This window comes from Hyperoodon ampullatus, assembly GCF_949752795.1.
Source record: "Hyperoodon ampullatus genome assembly, chromosome: 10".
NCBI lineage: Eukaryota > Metazoa > Chordata > Mammalia > Artiodactyla > Ziphiidae > Hyperoodon > Hyperoodon ampullatus.
Window position 1 is genome coordinate 42,506,100 of NC_136923.1, and position 14,423 is coordinate 42,520,522.

Below are 14,423 nucleotides of genomic sequence, written 5' to 3' on the forward strand. Positions count from 1 at the left end.
CGCAAAAAAAAAAAAAAAAAAAAAAAAGGCAACTCACAGACTGAGAGAAGAAATCTGTAATATATAAAACTGACAAAGGACCCATATCCAGAATATATAAAGAACTGTACAGACAAGCCATTTAAAAGCTGGCAAAAGACTTGAACAGGCACTCCATGAAAGAGGATATGCAAGTGACCCAATCAGCCTATGGAAAAGTATGCAGCCTTATTAGCATTAGGGAAATTAAGATTAATAGCCACAGCGAACTATCACTACACACCCACAAGACCGGGTGGAACTTTGAAAACAGAAGGACAAGTGTTGGTGAGGATGCACAGCAACTGAAACTCTCAGGGGAATGTAAACTGGTACTACCTCTCTGGAAACAGTTTGGCAACGTCTACTAAAGGTGCACATATACCTACCTGATGGCCCGGAGTTCTCAGCGATGAGTGGATTCATGCATCTAAGGACACGTACTAGGATGTTCAGTAACGCTTTATTCATCACAGTCCCAAACTGGAGACAACACAAACGTCCCTCAGCCACGAACTCGAGTATGTTCACACCTCAGAACCCTAGGGGGCAGGGATAAAGGACATCATACACTGCACACCAGAATGTGAGTGAATCCCACTGAGGAAGCCAGGCAGCAAAGAGCACATACTGCATGAGTTCAGTTTTGTAGAGGTCAGAGCAGCTGAAACTGACCTCTGGGATAGAAACCATGATAGTGGGTTCCTCTGGGGAGGAAGCGAGGGGTAAAGAAAACACTCTCTAGAATTCGAAGTCTAAACATCACAATCGTCTCCCCTGCCGCATTGAGAACTTTTTCTCCTTTGCTTGTTGGAGGTCGGAAGATCAAGGACAGGTGGTATGTCTGAGGAGCCCCTATCTTCCTCAGCACACCCCGCTTTCTCCTGTGCCGCTAGCCAGGCAGGAACTCCGGGGAAAGTCCAACCAGGGGTTGAGCCACAGTGGTGATTTCATTTTGGCATCAACTAAGATTCCCACTGGCAACTCTGCTTTTCATCTCTTTTTAATTTTACTTATTTATCAAGTATTTTCTTAGCTCTTACTCTGTACCAGGTGCACTGTTCAAAGTATGTCACTCTTTAGTGTGTTATTCATTCATTCAGCCTGTAATAATGACTTCTTTGTTGAGCACTTAGTATGTGCCAGGCAGTAAGCTAAATTCTCAGTTAATTCTCACATGAGCTCATGGAAGGGGAAAATATTTGTTCCCATTATAGATAAGGAAACAGAGGCTCAGAGAGGTTAAATGACTTGTTCAAGGTCACATAGCCAAGTTGGTGGCAGAACTGAGATTCAAAGCCAGATCCTGCTTCACTCCCAAAGCACCTGACTTAGTCGTTTCTAGCGACCTCCTTAAACCAAATCACCTGAGAGACTGGTAAAGATATGAGGTTTCTTAGCCCCCCCGACCCGGCTCGGGCCTAGTGAACCAGAATCTCTGGCCCCAGGAGTAGAATCTCCCACAGTGGTTGTTCGAAACCTGATTCCTGGCCCTATCCTGCACTACAGAGCCAGACTCCCGGCCCTGCACACAGTAGGCACACACAACCTGTCTGTGGTTGGAAGGAGATGGCTGCCTGGATCACTCCTCTTCCACTGGAGAGGTGGGGGGAGTCCCTCGCTTCCTTCTGCTCTCTGGGCAAATGTAAGTCCCCTCCTCTGGGAAGCCCTCCTTGACTACCCCAGCCTACCCCCCCGCCCCCAGAACTGCTAACCCCTTTGCCTTAGTTGCCTTCCTTGCCTCTTTCTGTCTTAAATATGGACTAGGGTAAACCCTATGGAATTATCCTTTCTGTAGGTCAAAAATAGTTGAAAATGGGCTATTTCATCCAGTTCATTTAAGCAATTCCCTTTACCAGAATGTCAGCTCCGGGAGGGCTGGGGATGTTTGTGTTGTTCACAGCCCTGTCCCCAGACAAAGCCTGACACACAGTAGGCACTCTGTAAATGCTGGGTAGGTGCTGGAGGGAACCTGACCACTCCCAGGAGCTCCACAGCCGACGCACCAGACCCCACGTCGAGCTGGAGGGGCCCGGGCGCCATCCTGTACAGCGCAATCTCGGGTGCCTTCCCGGGCGCGGCGGCCCAGCGGCGGGGGGCGGCTCGCCGTCATCCATTTACCAGCCTCGCCCCTCCGACGCGAGCGTCGTTAATGAGATTAGCAATTAAAAAGCGGGCGAGCGGCCGCGGCAGAGGCGCGGGGCCATCCCCAGGCCGAGCCGAGCGGGACGGCGCTCCTGGCGGCCGCGCACCCAGCGCGCCGCGCGCCAAGCTCCGGGGCCATGGACGAAGCGCGGCCGCTGTGGGCCACCCCGCTGCAGTTCGTGTTCGCCTGCATCTCGTACGCCGTGGGCCTGGGCAACGTGTGGCGCTTCCCCTACCTGTGCCAGATGTACGGCGGAGGTGAGTGCCGGCGCCCGGGCTGCGCAGTCCCCTCAAGACCCCGCGGGGTCGCCTTCTGTGCGATAATGGCATTCTTAATCCTCTGACTCCTTTTTTTAATTTGAAAGGCCTGGGGGTGCGCGCTGGGGTTGGCCCCATATTGCGTGCCAGTAAACTGAGGCTCAGAGAACGAAGTGATTTGCCCAGAGTCACAGAGGCGGGAATCGGACCTAGGATATCTCAGTCCACAGCTGGAGCTCTTATCCAGAGCGCCTTCTCGAGCCCTCTGCAGCCCCGACCCCATCCCCGGGGCGGCCAAGCCCCCCAGCACGCCCTTGTCACCCTTGTTGGTCAGGCTGCGGCTCTGCGAGCAGTAGGAGGCACGGGGTGGGGGTTATACTATTTTCCTCCCTCGGGAGAAGAGGTGGCAGGGGTCTGACAGCAGGAAATTTTCTTGTTCAGCAGAAACTCGTTATACAACTTTCAGATCAGAAACATTCCTGGCAGCATGATTTGAAACTCAGGATAAAAGGATTTTGAGCTGTTTCTTTAAATTTTTTATCACAAGATTGGTTTGGGTTTGGGGCCACAGTAGGCAGGAAGGCTAATCACTCTATTGCAGTGTTGTTCGTTTGTTTTGGTTTTTTTACAAATTTTTCCTCTGAAGCATCACAGTGCGCTCACTAGACAGCAACGCACCCACACAGCATTCGCATACCTTCCAGGGAGCTGGAGACGCCTTCTGTGACATGCCAGAGAACCTCAGTGAGGGTAAAGTGCCTTTTTGGAAGGCAAGGTGGCAATAGAGATTGAAGTCTCAGCATTAAAAAAATTTTTTTCTGAGTTATTCCATTTCTAGCATTCTACACAAAGAAAATAGTTCTGACAGAAGGTAGACAGTAGAAGGATAACCTCCATCTTTTAATAAGAGCCAGGCATGGGAAACCTCCTAAGCCCTCAACTAAAGGGGATTGGTTCCATAAATTATGGAACATGCACGCGGTGGTGCTCTTGGAAGCCATTAAGATGGTTTTTCAAAAAATGTATTTAAGTATTTTTTCATGTCATACATTAAATGGAGGGAGGGAAGTCAGATTCGAAGCTGTATAAAATGGATGATCTCAATTATGTTTTAAAGTATGCAGAGAAAAGAGAATGAACAAAAACATACCAAAGAGAATAAAACAATAGTTATCTTTGGCCGTGTGTGTGTGTGTGTGTGTGTGTGTTGTGGTGTCTTCTGTACTCAGCATGAGTGGTTTTTTTCACCATAGAGGACAATGAAAGATGTTAGACCAAAGTATTTACTAGGTTTAACCTATTCAAGAAGACCAACATAAAACACTACTCCCTCACTCTCACCCACCCCTCCCAGCTCAAAAAAAAAAAAAACTTGACAGAAGATTAATGTGCAGTTTTTTTTAAAAAAAATAATGCATTCTTAATCCTGACTCCTTTTTTTAATTTGAAAGGCATATATATATATATATATATATATATATATATATCTCATAAGTATGTGAAGCACGTGTATGCCCATATGCTCCAACAGCTTCATAACTGACTTTCATAAGAATTATTTGTCAGGATGAGATTTCCACATCATTCGGCATTCAGTGCACCTACCCACGATACCTTTACCCTACTACACGTTTCCCAAACATGAGGCCAGGTGAGCCTTGCTGTCACGTGACTATTTAATTCCTTGTTTCTAACAACAGCATTACCTGAGTAGTCTGCAGGTGGACACTGGTAAGGTGGGGTAGTTCTGAGGGGGAATATAATTGACGCTCGAACAACATGGAGGTGAAGGGCGTCCATCCTGCACGCTGTTGAAAATCCCTGAAAATCCGCATATGACTAACAGTTGGCCCTCCGTATCCACAGTTCCTCCATATCTGCGGTTCAGCCCACTGGGGATTATATAGTATTGTAGTACTTACTACTGAAAAAAGTCTGTGTATAAGTGGACCCATGCAGTTCAAACCCAGTGTTGTTCAAGGGTCAACTGTATATATAAATTGCTAGGGAAACTGCAAGACCTTCAAGACCCAGGAAAAGAAAGAAGAAATCTTGTGCCTGGTACAGAGTATACTTAAGCTGATAGGTGGAAAGGTAGATGGATGGATGATGGTTGACCAGCAAATGGACACTGGGGAGAGGATGGATTGGTGGGTGGGTGGAGGGATGGATTGATGGATGGATGGGTCCAAGATGGACAGATGTCGGTTAGGTGGGTGGCGTCCTCTCAGTCATAAGTGTCTACAGAACAAAGACCAAACAGCTTATCCTGGCTCGGTAAGGACTTGACCACCTAACACCTGCCCCTATTTCCACCTCATTTCCTGTCACCCATCTTCCAGCAGCCCCCCTCCCCGCCAACTATTCTGAACAACTGTCCATTAGTGAATGCCCACTCTCTATCTCCACACTTTGCCCAAGCTATTCCTCCACCTGGGATGCCACTGTTAGCCTGGGGCACTTCCAGCACCTGGGCAGAAGGCCTGCACTTTGTTCTAGAGTTTCTGTCGCCCACTAGCCCCATCTCTGTGAAGTGGTGGGGTCAGAGGAGGCACCCAATGAATATTTGTTGCATGAAGAAGCCAGGTCTGTTATGAAAAGCCACAGAGTTCGTGAGGCAGGGGTGCTGATGGTTTTCCCAAGCCTTTCACTGCCCAACGGTGTCACCTACAGTAAGTGATTTCTGTTTACACTCCTGTTCTGTACCTGACAGGTAACCAACCGCATCATGAAAGGCTCCAGAGCGGGGGTCTAACTCCCCTCTACACAGAGCCCTGGCTTCCACCACCCCGCCCCCCACCAGCCAGCAAAGAGCTTGTTTATAAACCGCAGAGCCAGGCTGCGCCAAAATACTTCCCAGAATAAAAAGGATTAGGGGTCCGTGCTCCTTCCCATGAGGCTTCCTTCCTGCTCTGCGGGCCAGGCGGCACAAGGAATGTTAATTCTGAAGATTACATTCCAGGTGCCAGCACCCAATGCTAGAACAAAGGAAAGGCAGTTGAAGGAACTGCACAAAATCTGTGCTTGATAGTCAGCAGGCCTTGGAGACCAAGTCAAAGTCTAAGGCCGTGGTTGTTCGGGAAGAAATTGGGATGCAAATGTGTTGTATACCAACATGTGGAAAATGGGTGCACCTGCCGTTGACTTTTATATAAATGTGCTCAAATCATGGAAGAATCATGGAAGACTGAGAACATTGATGCGGCTCACGGAAATGTGGATTTTTTTCCCCTAAATTTTCTCTATGTGATACTTAACCCATAAAGAGGGGCAGTCAGAAGACACCTGACTAGGCAGTGGGACAGTGACACTTTTCCTCGGAGCCCCTTCTTCTCCTCCCTGGTGCTTAGGTCATTGCATCTCAGACTTTGCCCACCGAAGCTTCTTGATAAACTACAGACTGCTGGCCCCGCCCCTAGAGATTCTGATTTGGAGAGCTGTGGGGGAGGGCAGGATTCTGCGTTTCTGACAAGCTCCTAAGTGATGCTGATGGCTGCTGCTGGCCCATGGACCACACTTTAGAGGAATCCCCCACCCCAGACCACCAGCTGCTGGGAGCCAGGCGGTGGGGTGCCAATAATGTAGAACACCTGGCTTTTGGAGGAAAGAGCAGGACCTAATTTAGAACATTTGCTGATGACCATGGTGTAAATACTCCCACTGTGGCCAAGTTCAGACTAACCAGTGGAATGTCTGGGAATGTGGGGTTGGGAGGAGATGTGCAGCTCTTGAGAGCTGGTGTGAGCCAGCCCCGGCATGCCTGGAGCCACAGCCCTTCGGGGCAGCCCCCAGCCTGGGACTGAGCCACACCAGGCCAGGCCACAGATGGATGGGTGGGCAGCACGACGGCTGCTCCCTTGTGTACTGTGTGCATGTGTGTGTTGTGCTCAGTCTCTGGCCCTTGGTGTTTCTACAGTGCTCCTGGATGGAACAGAAACCTGAGTTTCAGAGGTTGTAAAGTATCAAACACAGTTTGCAAAGTAAGCTCAAGAGGCTGCGTCCCAGCCGTCAGAAAATGTCCCCGGGAGTCCCATATCTGCTGTTCATCCTGGGATTTCCAAATTCAATCCTGGTGACAAGCACACTCTTGGGCTTCTAACATGTGCCAGGCACATGCAGGGTGGACACAGGGGACTGAGGCAGAGATGTGATGAGGGTTAGGTTGGGGTTAGGCTGGGCCTGTAATAAGGAAGAACCTTTATATTCTATCACAAGTTAATCAGTAAAGGGATGTTGCCTATAAGCTTAAATTATACATAATGGCCCATCTCTGGGAACCCTGGCTCCCAGGTAAGGAGCATTAAGCTAAAATACCTTTGTTTAGCTCACAGCAAACATCCTGATGAGGCTCACCTGTGAATGGCTGCATTCCCCCCTCTGGAGGCTGACCGGAACCAGGAAGTGCTTGGCTTTACTCCTCCCCTTTAGTATAAAAGACCGTGAATGCTAACTTAGGCAAGATGGTTCTCTGGGAGGCGGTTTTGCCGTCTTCTCAGTTTTCTGGCTTTCCGAGTAAGGTTGCTATTCCTTCCCCCAGCAACTCATCTCTAGATTTATTGGCCTGTCGTGCAGTACAAGCTGGGACTCGGTAACAAATTTGGGGTTGGGGAATTTTCCGGTAAGGCCCTAGCAGCTGCCGGGACCACTTGTCCAGAGAACCTGCCCTTCAGAATTCCCCAAAGCGGCACCGGCTGCCCCAGTGCTAGGCAATTGGAACAAGGAATTGATATTTGGGAGCCGATGGGTTCCATGCAGTAGGTAAGTCACTCCGGTGTGTACAGCCGGAAACTTTATTTCCTCTCCATTTGGGGCTTTTTCTCCAAAATAAGCCAGTTTGTATTTGAGTGGGGTACCCTGTTGGAGAGAGGAAAGAGTTGTTGGACTTTTACCCGGTTCGTTTGCTTCTTTGGATGCTAGCGTTGGTATGTGCCATTTGTGTTTTGTTTGTCTTGAATGTCTGTCTTTAAAAATGGAGAATGTTTCAACTATCCCTAAAGAAAGTCCTCTGAGGTGTGTTTTGGATAAGTGATCTGATTACAGCCATGACCCATGAGTAGAAGATGATGATATTTTATTGTAATATTGTGTGGCCACAGTACCTGTTAGAAACTCCACAAGGGGTTTAGACAGAGTTATCTTGGGACCCTGTGCACCGTATACTGCTACGCTTGCTGTGTTAATTACGTCGTTTGTGGTCTCCTACGTCGTTGGTATATGTAAAACCCCAAGACCAAACTGGAGGGTTTATTTAGATTTTCTGTTTTTTCTTTGGGTTTTTTGTTTCATTTTGTTTGGTACTCTTTCTCCATTTACAGCCAAATCAATTTTGTGATATTTAAAACTCTTAGTGATGTCAGATGGAGGAAAGGAATAGAAAAGGGGGGAAAAAAAAAAAGAAGGCCTGTCTGTAGGACATTCCCAGGGAGAAGAGAAAGGTTGCACTTGGTTCCTAAAATCACCAAAAGCCCCAGCCCAGAATTCAGCCCGGTTGGTTGATGCCAAGGCAAAAAGGCACCCTTTTAATGGTTAGCGATGATCAATTGCTATTTATGGTTTTATGGTGGCTTTTCTGTGAAGAAGTGGGGAAGGATGATGACATTCTTTACGTGCAAGTATTTGTGCTATTGCATCAGGGAAAACAAGAGAAAGAAAGGAATGAGAGTGAGGATAGGTTGCTTCAGACCTTAACTCCTCCAGCTGAGCTCGGGACTGCCCCTCCTTCTAGGGATCAACTAGAAAATCCTGTGTTAGTTCCTGGGGCACAGGGGCCTGGTATGGTATTGCCATCTAAGACCCGACAGGGCACCCAGTTGGGATGAGGAACCGCTCCCGGGGCAGGGCAGTCTCCCTTACCCCGTTCTCTCATAGGGGGCCTAAATGCCAACAGCCAGCCAGCTGGGTTTCTCAGCCTTGTTTATTTGAAAGGATTGCAACCCTCCTTTATAGGGAGCTCTCCTACACCTGAACCCAATTGGCAGTACCAACAGCTGAACCAAATCGGAACCCAATGAGGGAGGACTGCCCTTATTAGAACATTACTTATCAGTGCATCTTGGCAGGGCTTTGAAAAGGGGAGCCAAAGCAAAGAGAGGTTGAACAAAATTCAGCAAAAAAACAAATGAAGACCCCTCTGAATTCTTGGAGAAGATTTATCAGGCCTACAGACATTATACTAATGCAGATCGTGTGGCCCCTGAAAATATTAGAATCGTAAATTTGACCTTTTTTAGGGGCAGCAAAGTGCCTTATATCAGGAGAAAGTTGAAAAAATAAGAGGGTTCATTTGAAATGAACCCTTCTCAATTGGTAGATGTTGCTTTTTAAAGTGTTCAACAGGGCTTCCCTGGTGGTGCAGTGGTTAAGACTCCGCCTGCCAACGCAGGGGACACGGTTCGAGCCCTGGTCCGGGAAGATCCCACGTGCTGCGGAGCAACTAAGCCCGTGCGCCACAATTACTCAGCCTGTGCTCTACAGCCTGTTAGCCACAACTACTGAGCCTGGGAGCCACGACTACTGAAGCCTGCATGCCTAGAGCCCATGCTCCGCAACAAGACAAGCCACCACAATGAGAAGCCCGTGCACTGCAGTGAAGAGTAGCCCCCGCTCACCGCAACTAGAGAAAGCCTGCACACAGCAACAAAGACCCAACACAGCCAAAAATATATAAAATAAAATAAATTAATTAGGGAAAAAATTAAGTGTTCAACAGGGAACAACAACAGAAGAAAGAAGATGCAAAATGAAACGCCACTTTTTTGGCAGTGGCATTGAATTCCCGGAAGGTGAGTAGTTGGGAGAGAGATAAGTCACCGTTGGGGTGGGAACAGTACACCTGCTGTAAGGAGGAGGAACATTGGAAAATAGGTTTCCCTAGGCTAAAACATAAGAAGAAAATCAGAGACGAGAGCCTCTCATACGATAGAAAGAGGGGAACACTGGTGAATGAAGAGGACAGGGGCTCCCTTGGACTTGAGGTGCCTAATTCCCTACAGGAACCCCGGGTGAAATTGACAGTGGGGAATGAGCTGATTAACTTTCTGATAGACTTCACCCTGAAGTTTTTCACCAGAACAGCTTGACATCAGGGTCCCACCAGAACACACTTTAAGCCTACAGATGGTGCTCAGGAAAACCCCAGCAAGGGAGACAGCTCTTCCCCCATGCTCCCCACCCTCCCCAGGTCAATGAAAAGGTAAGACCAGAAGTGTGTGCTAATGGCACCCCAGGGAGGGCCGAAAACACATGATCAACACGAATCCCATTAAAAAGGGATGCTGGGAGGTGAGTGCCCTTGCCTGAGTGGTTAAAGGCACAGCCGGTCACGGGCGATGCTGGAGAGGCACGGGCTCCGAGGGCACCATGAGACCCGAGGCAGCGGCCGGAGCCCGGGAGGCGCAGGGACGCATCTGTCACTACCCTGGGGACGGTCCCCCCGGACCACCACTGCCACGCCCGAGAGCCAAACACCATGGAGCCCTTGGATCCTGACCCCCCAGGTTGCTGACCCCACCAGAACTGGAAGCCAGCTTGAGGCTGGGTATGACCCACAAACCTTTGGATCGAAGGGGGCCTTTGGGTTTCAGCATCCTGTAAGACTTTACCCATTTCTAAGCATCAAGAGTATCTGCAGAGTTCCAGGGAAAAGGTGCTGGCCAGTTTCCCCGTGCAAGCCACCATTCACTTCTATAACAATGAGTCCAATTCAGATGAGCAGGAGGAAGGAGTCCAGCCCTCCCACCTTCAGTGTCAGGAGGCGCACGATGGCCCAGGAGGAAAGGGCAGAGACCGGCTGACAAACCCAGGATGGCAACCCAGAGGCTGCAGTGGCCTCAGTGGTAAGGGTTCGCTCCACCCCCCTGACTCTCCGGAGGATGCTGGGTACCCCTCATCCAAATAAGTCTGTCTCTCCAGCACCAGACCAACTCACATGTGCCCTATGGGACAACCCCTGGGGACAGACGCGCCAGGACCCTTTGCATTTCAACTGGGTGTACAAGGACTTGACTTTCTCTGGCCAGCACCTCACTCGTGGCAAGGACTCAGCTTTTACTCCTCCTTCTCCTAGTGAGTCTTTGTGCCTCATTTATACCTTTGAGAAAGGATTCTAGGACCAAGAGGTTTGCATCCACATGGGTTACTATCAGGCGGGGCCAACTTTCAAAGTACGTTCAGCAATGTCACTGTGCTGATCAAACAACAAATTATTCCATAACAATTAATAACCCACCCATGCCTCTCACTTAACCTGAGACCCTTTATTTGGCTATTTCCACTTTTGTAAAAATGATTCAGATATTGTCCGAGGTTGATTGCTTAGTGACATTCTGAAAAATAAAAACTTATTTATAAAAAACACACAAACACACTGAATAATTTCCATATAAGTAACAAAAACAAAAAAATAAGGATTTGTGGGGGGGGAACCATTCTGGATAAAAACACATATGATGCTTGTCTAAGGGCTGTGTGTATGAATAGAGAGACAAGCTTTAACTCTTAGTTGGGGACCACTTTGGGCTTATTACTTGACTAGAGTAACACTGTTTTCAATCAAAGTACCTAATGTAATATTATTTTCAGCTTTTTATATTTTGATGACCAAATGAGTGTATTTGTCAAGGTTTTTTACTTAACTATTTTACATGTTGTTGTCTTCCCAGTTTCTACTTGAAATAAATATTTTGAGAGACAAAAAAAGGTGGTGGGGGGACACTGGGACAATCTCTGAGGCAAGAGAATCGCTTCTTCCATTGATAGACTTGTCAAAATACCAGTCAGTGTATTCAGAAAAGGACAAGGTGAGGGTCGAAGAGTGGGGTTTCACTTGGACCACATCTCACCTGGCTGGAAATGTAGTGTACAAGGAATTGTTTTGATCCCTGAGGCATCTTGGACACTGTGCTGCGGCACATTCATAATAGTGTCCATGAGGGAGAGATGCCATCTTACAATGGATTCAAAAGTCAGGGGAGTTCCCAGGCGGTCCAGTGGTTAGGACTTGGTGCTTTTATTGCCAAGGGCATGAGTTCAGTCCCTGGTCGAGGAACTAAGATCCTGCAAGCCACTCAGCACAGCCATAAAAAAAAAAAAAAAAAAAAAGCATACAGTGGGGCCTAACCTACAAAAGACCATCCAGCAAGTCACTCAGAATTGCATGATTTGTGCTAAAAATAACCCAAAGGCGGCTATTGGACCTCCCCAGATGGGGACCCAACACAGGAACCTGCACCACCGAGGACTGGACTCAAATGCCTTGAGCTGCAGGAAGTCAAGTCAGTTGAAATGCACAAAGGAAGCTTTGAGTAAAGCCCTTCCTGGGGACATGATGGGCCTCAGTGTGTCAAGAACATGTCTGTCAAAGGTGTTTGTTGTGGCAATGTGGCTGATGACAGCAAAAATTACCCACCAATGGAAGCAGCTGGCTTCACAGCTCAAGGGGATTATCTTGAACCATCAAGGCCAAATCAGTACTGCATGTGCACCTGTATGGAATTGTCACAGAGCTCACATTGCTTGCAGGTTTGCTGGACTGAAGAAGATTGATCGTTCTGGGGGACAAGCTAGAAGATGGGCCCCTTCTTAATCTGGGGATGCTGCCATCATTGATATGGTTCCTGGAAAGCCTATGTGTGTTGAGAGCTTCTCTGACTCTCCTCCTCTGGGCCATTTTGCTGTTTGTGACATGAGAGACAGTTGCTTTGGGTGTCATCAGAGCAGTGGACAAAAAGTCAGCTGGAACTGGCAAGGTCACCAAGTCTGCCCAGAAAGCTCAGAAGGCTAAGTGAATATTATTCCCCAATACCTGCCACCCCAGTCTTAATCAGTGGTGGAAGGATGGTCTCAGAACTGCTTGTCTCAATTGACCAGTTAAGTTTAATAGTAAAAGACTGGTTAATGAAAACAATGCATCATAAAACCTTCAGAAGGAAAGGAGAATGTTTTGTGGACCATTTGTTTTTGTGTGTGGCAGTGTAAGGTTCTTAGTTTTTAAAATCAGTACTCTTTAATTGGTTAAAGCCCTCCTTGAGGAAATTATCCCCTGATTTGGATTAAGGCATTGGAACTACATTCATCCTGGAGACCACAATCAACAGGAAAAACTGAGAAAGTGAATACTAATTTGACTTGGGATAAGGCCTTACCAGTTGCCCTGCTGTGAATCAGTGGCTCCCAGAAGCAGGCTTAAAATAAGTCCCTTTGAAATGTTGTGTGGTAGGCCATTTCAGGTGTCTGCTCAGGCGAGAGAATCTATAAATGCTCTAAAAGACCTAGCAGTTGCCAACTATGTTAAAACTTTGGGCACTATACTAACCTCTGTTCATGAGGTTTGCCTCCAACAGGTCTGCCTATCCAACTGAAGTAAATGGTAATTTCATTGTAGCTGGAGAAGCATCAACCTATTTAATTTTGTCCAAATAAATAGCACAGGAATTTAGTATATGTATTGGGAACTGGAACCAAAACTCAAGTTCAATTACAAATTAGACAACAAAGTGCTAAGGGGTTTCATCATGTTCAAATACTTGTAGATAAAAAAGGAAAGATTCTAAGATTCTAAGGAATATTCGTTGCCCCATTTAGCAGGAAATAGCCAGAGCAGTCTTCATCACTTTTTCCACAAAACTGTGGAATGGACATCGACAGTGGGGAATTGTAATACGGAAGAACCTTTGTATTCTACTACAAGTTAATCACTAAAGGGATGTTGCCTATAAGCTTAAGTTACACATAATGGCCCATCTCTGGGAACCCTGCCTCTTGGGTAAGGAATGTAAAGCTAAAATACCTTTGTTTAGCTCACAGGAAACATCCTGACCAGGTCCACCTGTGAATGACTGCAGGCAGGAAGAAATTAACACATTCCCTCCCGAGGCTGACCGGAACCAGGGAATACTTGGCTTTACTCCCTCCCCTTTTAGTATAACAGAAGTCTGAATTCTCAGTCAGCCAAAATGGTTCTTTGGGACACAAGTCCACCATCTTCTCGGTCTGCTGACTTTCTGAATAAAGTCGCTATTCCTTGCCCTAGCAATTCATCTCAATTTTATTGGTCTGTGTGTGGCGACCTGTACAAGCTTGTACTCGGTAACAGGCCATCCACACAGGGCTGGGTAGGTGCCTCTGTTACCTGTTTCTGCATGACAGACCACTCTAAAACTGAAGGACTTAGAAGGAATGATAGAATAAGAAAACCACCATTTGGCAACCAACATAGTAAATAATTGTTTCAGGCAGGATTCTACCCATGGATGCTAAAAGTAGTGGGCAAAGGTCTGATGAGAAATAGGATAGTTACCTGGTCTCAAAATATCTCCCTACAAGATACGTAGTAATTTCAAAGGGGAAATAGTAACTTTCAGTAGAGAAACCTGGTGGACCCCAACTTAACCTAGTGAGTAAGTTAACATTTCCAAGCATGGGGCAAATCTACATTATGTCCCTCTGGACAAAGAACCAGGTCACTTTAGTGTTCCTGCCAAAACTGAAAATGAGGGGCATTCCACAGAATAACTGGCTAGTGTCTCCAGTGTTTCAAGGTCATGAAAGACGAAGACTGAGGTACTGTCCTATATTAAAGGAAGCTAACTAGACGTGGCAGATGCCTTGTGCGATCGTGAGCTGTATCTGAGACCAGGAAAAGGACGTTAGTGGAATAATTGATAAAATTCCAGTAAGGTCTACAGCTAAAATAATTCTGTATCAGTGTTAATTTCCTGATTTTTTTGCTCAGTGCCCTGGGACTATATAAGAGAATGTCTTTGTTTTTAGGAAAGACATACTGAAGTATTAAGAGGTAAAAAAGTCATGGCTAAAACAGTTTATTTCTCACACTTCTGTGAGTGGCTGGGCACTTCTCTACTGGTTTCATCAGGCCTGGCTCATGCAGCTACCTTTGCTGGTGGGTGGGCTGGGCCGGAAGTGCCCTCACATGTTGGCAGTTGGTGCTGAGTTGGCTGGGCCCCTCGGCTCTCCTCCATGTGGCCCTTCATCCTCAGGTAGCC

At 47.3% G+C, this 14,423-nt stretch overlaps 1 protein-coding gene and 1 pseudogene across 5 annotated transcripts in view; both read left to right on the forward strand.

The window, feature by feature from the left end:
* Positions 1-2,285: 2,285 nt before the first annotated feature.
* Positions 2,286-14,423, forward strand: part of SLC6A20 (solute carrier family 6 member 20) — a gene marked incomplete at both ends in the record, with an annotated part of 48,439 nt that continues 36,301 nt past the window's right edge. For 2 of the 4 annotated variants that reach the window (XM_079713483.1, XM_079713484.1), the window contains one exon: positions 2,301-2,425. In XM_079713483.1, coding sequence (XP_079569609.1) covers positions 2,301-2,425 — 125 coding nt within the window. Of the gene's footprint in view, positions 2,426-14,423 lie in introns of all 4 variants that reach the window. The other 2 variants (XM_079713482.1, XM_079713485.1) reach the window with 2 other exon arrangements.
* LOC307059475 (protein ripply3-like) lies at positions 9,781-10,318 on the forward strand (annotated as a pseudogene). Its single transcript has one exon. The product of its transcript is annotated as a protein ripply3-like (transcript).